At 34.2% G+C, this 1663-nt stretch overlaps 1 protein-coding gene across 5 annotated transcripts in view; it reads right to left on the reverse strand.

Moving 5' to 3' along the window:
• The window catches only part of LOC118413336 (tetratricopeptide repeat protein 17-like), a 27392-nt gene that overhangs the window by 19603 nt on the left and 6126 nt on the right, over positions 1-1663 (reverse strand). For all 5 annotated transcript variants that reach the window (XM_035816668.1, XM_035816669.1, XM_035816672.1 and 2 more), the window contains exon 5: positions 690-807. In XM_035816668.1, the coding sequence (XP_035672561.1) occupies positions 690-807 (118 nt within the window). The remainder of the gene's footprint in view (positions 1-689; positions 808-1663) is intronic.

A 1663-nucleotide genomic window follows, 5' to 3' on the forward strand; every position in this document is an offset into this window, starting at 1 on the left:
GATTTCTGATTTCTAACCAAGACTTATCAGACATGAAGTATGCATTGAATAAAAGGATATAGATCACATAGGACTATAATTGGGTCACTTATTACATACATGTACATAACATTTTTTGTTGAAATTGCTAACATGATCAAATTGCCTGTATACTGGTCTGTTGTATTCTTTCATCACAAGCCAGTACATGATGAAAGTCGCTTGCTTCTCAAAACTTCTTTTACGCTGCTGTCTGTCCAAAATATATCTTCAATAAACATGTTAACATAACGATGACAAGAAATCGAAAACAGCATACCTAGACTCTAGAGATAAAACATTTGTAGGAAATTTCTTGTTTTATTCATCAATGTAAATTTCTCTCTGATCCTGTCTAAATAGATGCATTGACTCTCATAAGGAAACAGTCATGCTATAAGACAGGAAATAAGATAACCTATTTTGGTACCTTTCTGGGACCTTTGCCCTAAGACATCCCTAGCATGGGAAAAAAAGGCACTTTGACCTTGACTTCAACCCCCACTTCCTGCCAGTCTGCAGTTTAGCCATTTACCCCTTCAGTTTCTGCAACTCTACTGTGTTTAAACTATATATAACTTCCTTGGTTCAAATCAACGTGGACTAACTAGCACACATACAGACATACCTTCATCATACCATTTCTTACATGATTGTAACCAAAAACTTACCTCTAGATGTTCAAGACTATGGATACTGTAGGGTAGGTCCACTATGGATGAACAGATGGGGGTGAGCACTTTGGCAGGCTGTTCCTCCTCCCTGCTGATGTTAATGTAATCTTCCAACCTGAATGACACCGTCACCATCTTTGAGTTACACAATTTTTTCCTGATGGTACATTTGCATATGTGGGTAAAGTTATTGATAGTAGAACATTAAAAATACTTACCATTTAAAAGATGGCTATAATCAGTCCAATTTATTGCAATCTATGTTTTATGTTTGTTATAAACAACTTGGATATAACCACCATATCATAACATATAACATTGTGACATGACATGTAATTTGTAAAATGTATGATGTAAGTTAATATGTGAGCCAACATATCATTTCATATCATATCACATCATATCACAATTGAAACAATTTACAACTGCAGCCAAAAAATGCACCTATTCTGTTTCAGCCAGGAACCACCCACTTAATTTTTACCAATTTGTTCAGATGTCTGCAACCTCGTTTATTATTAACCATTGGGTGGGGCAATTTACTGCCAACAGCTTTCTGACCATTGGTGTGTAATTCCAGCTATACACATAAGAATTTTATTTCATTAATTATTTACATATGAAGAGCCTCTGTATTAATACTAATAGTAAATTATCAAATTAGGTGTATGTCACAGCCAACTTTTTATTACAATAATTTTTTTTTTCAATCCACAGGTTAACAATGCCATGTTCAATTCATGGTTTAACTTTAACGTGTCTGCCTGTTAGAAATATTGCCTTTCTCAGGTTCTGTAAATGTTATGTTCCCTATTCTATCTAACTCTGTAACCAATAGAGAATTGGTAGCCAAACAACAACTTCAGTGTGCTTAAGGTTAAAATATCTAAATATGACATCACCAATAAGTGACATTGATACAGGAGAATATCCGACAAAGTTTACTTCTTGACTTTATAACAATTTGTATC

Source organism: Branchiostoma floridae, chromosome 4 (genome assembly GCF_000003815.2).
Source record: "Branchiostoma floridae strain S238N-H82 chromosome 4, Bfl_VNyyK, whole genome shotgun sequence".
Taxonomy (NCBI): domain Eukaryota; kingdom Metazoa; phylum Chordata; class Leptocardii; order Amphioxiformes; family Branchiostomatidae; genus Branchiostoma; species Branchiostoma floridae.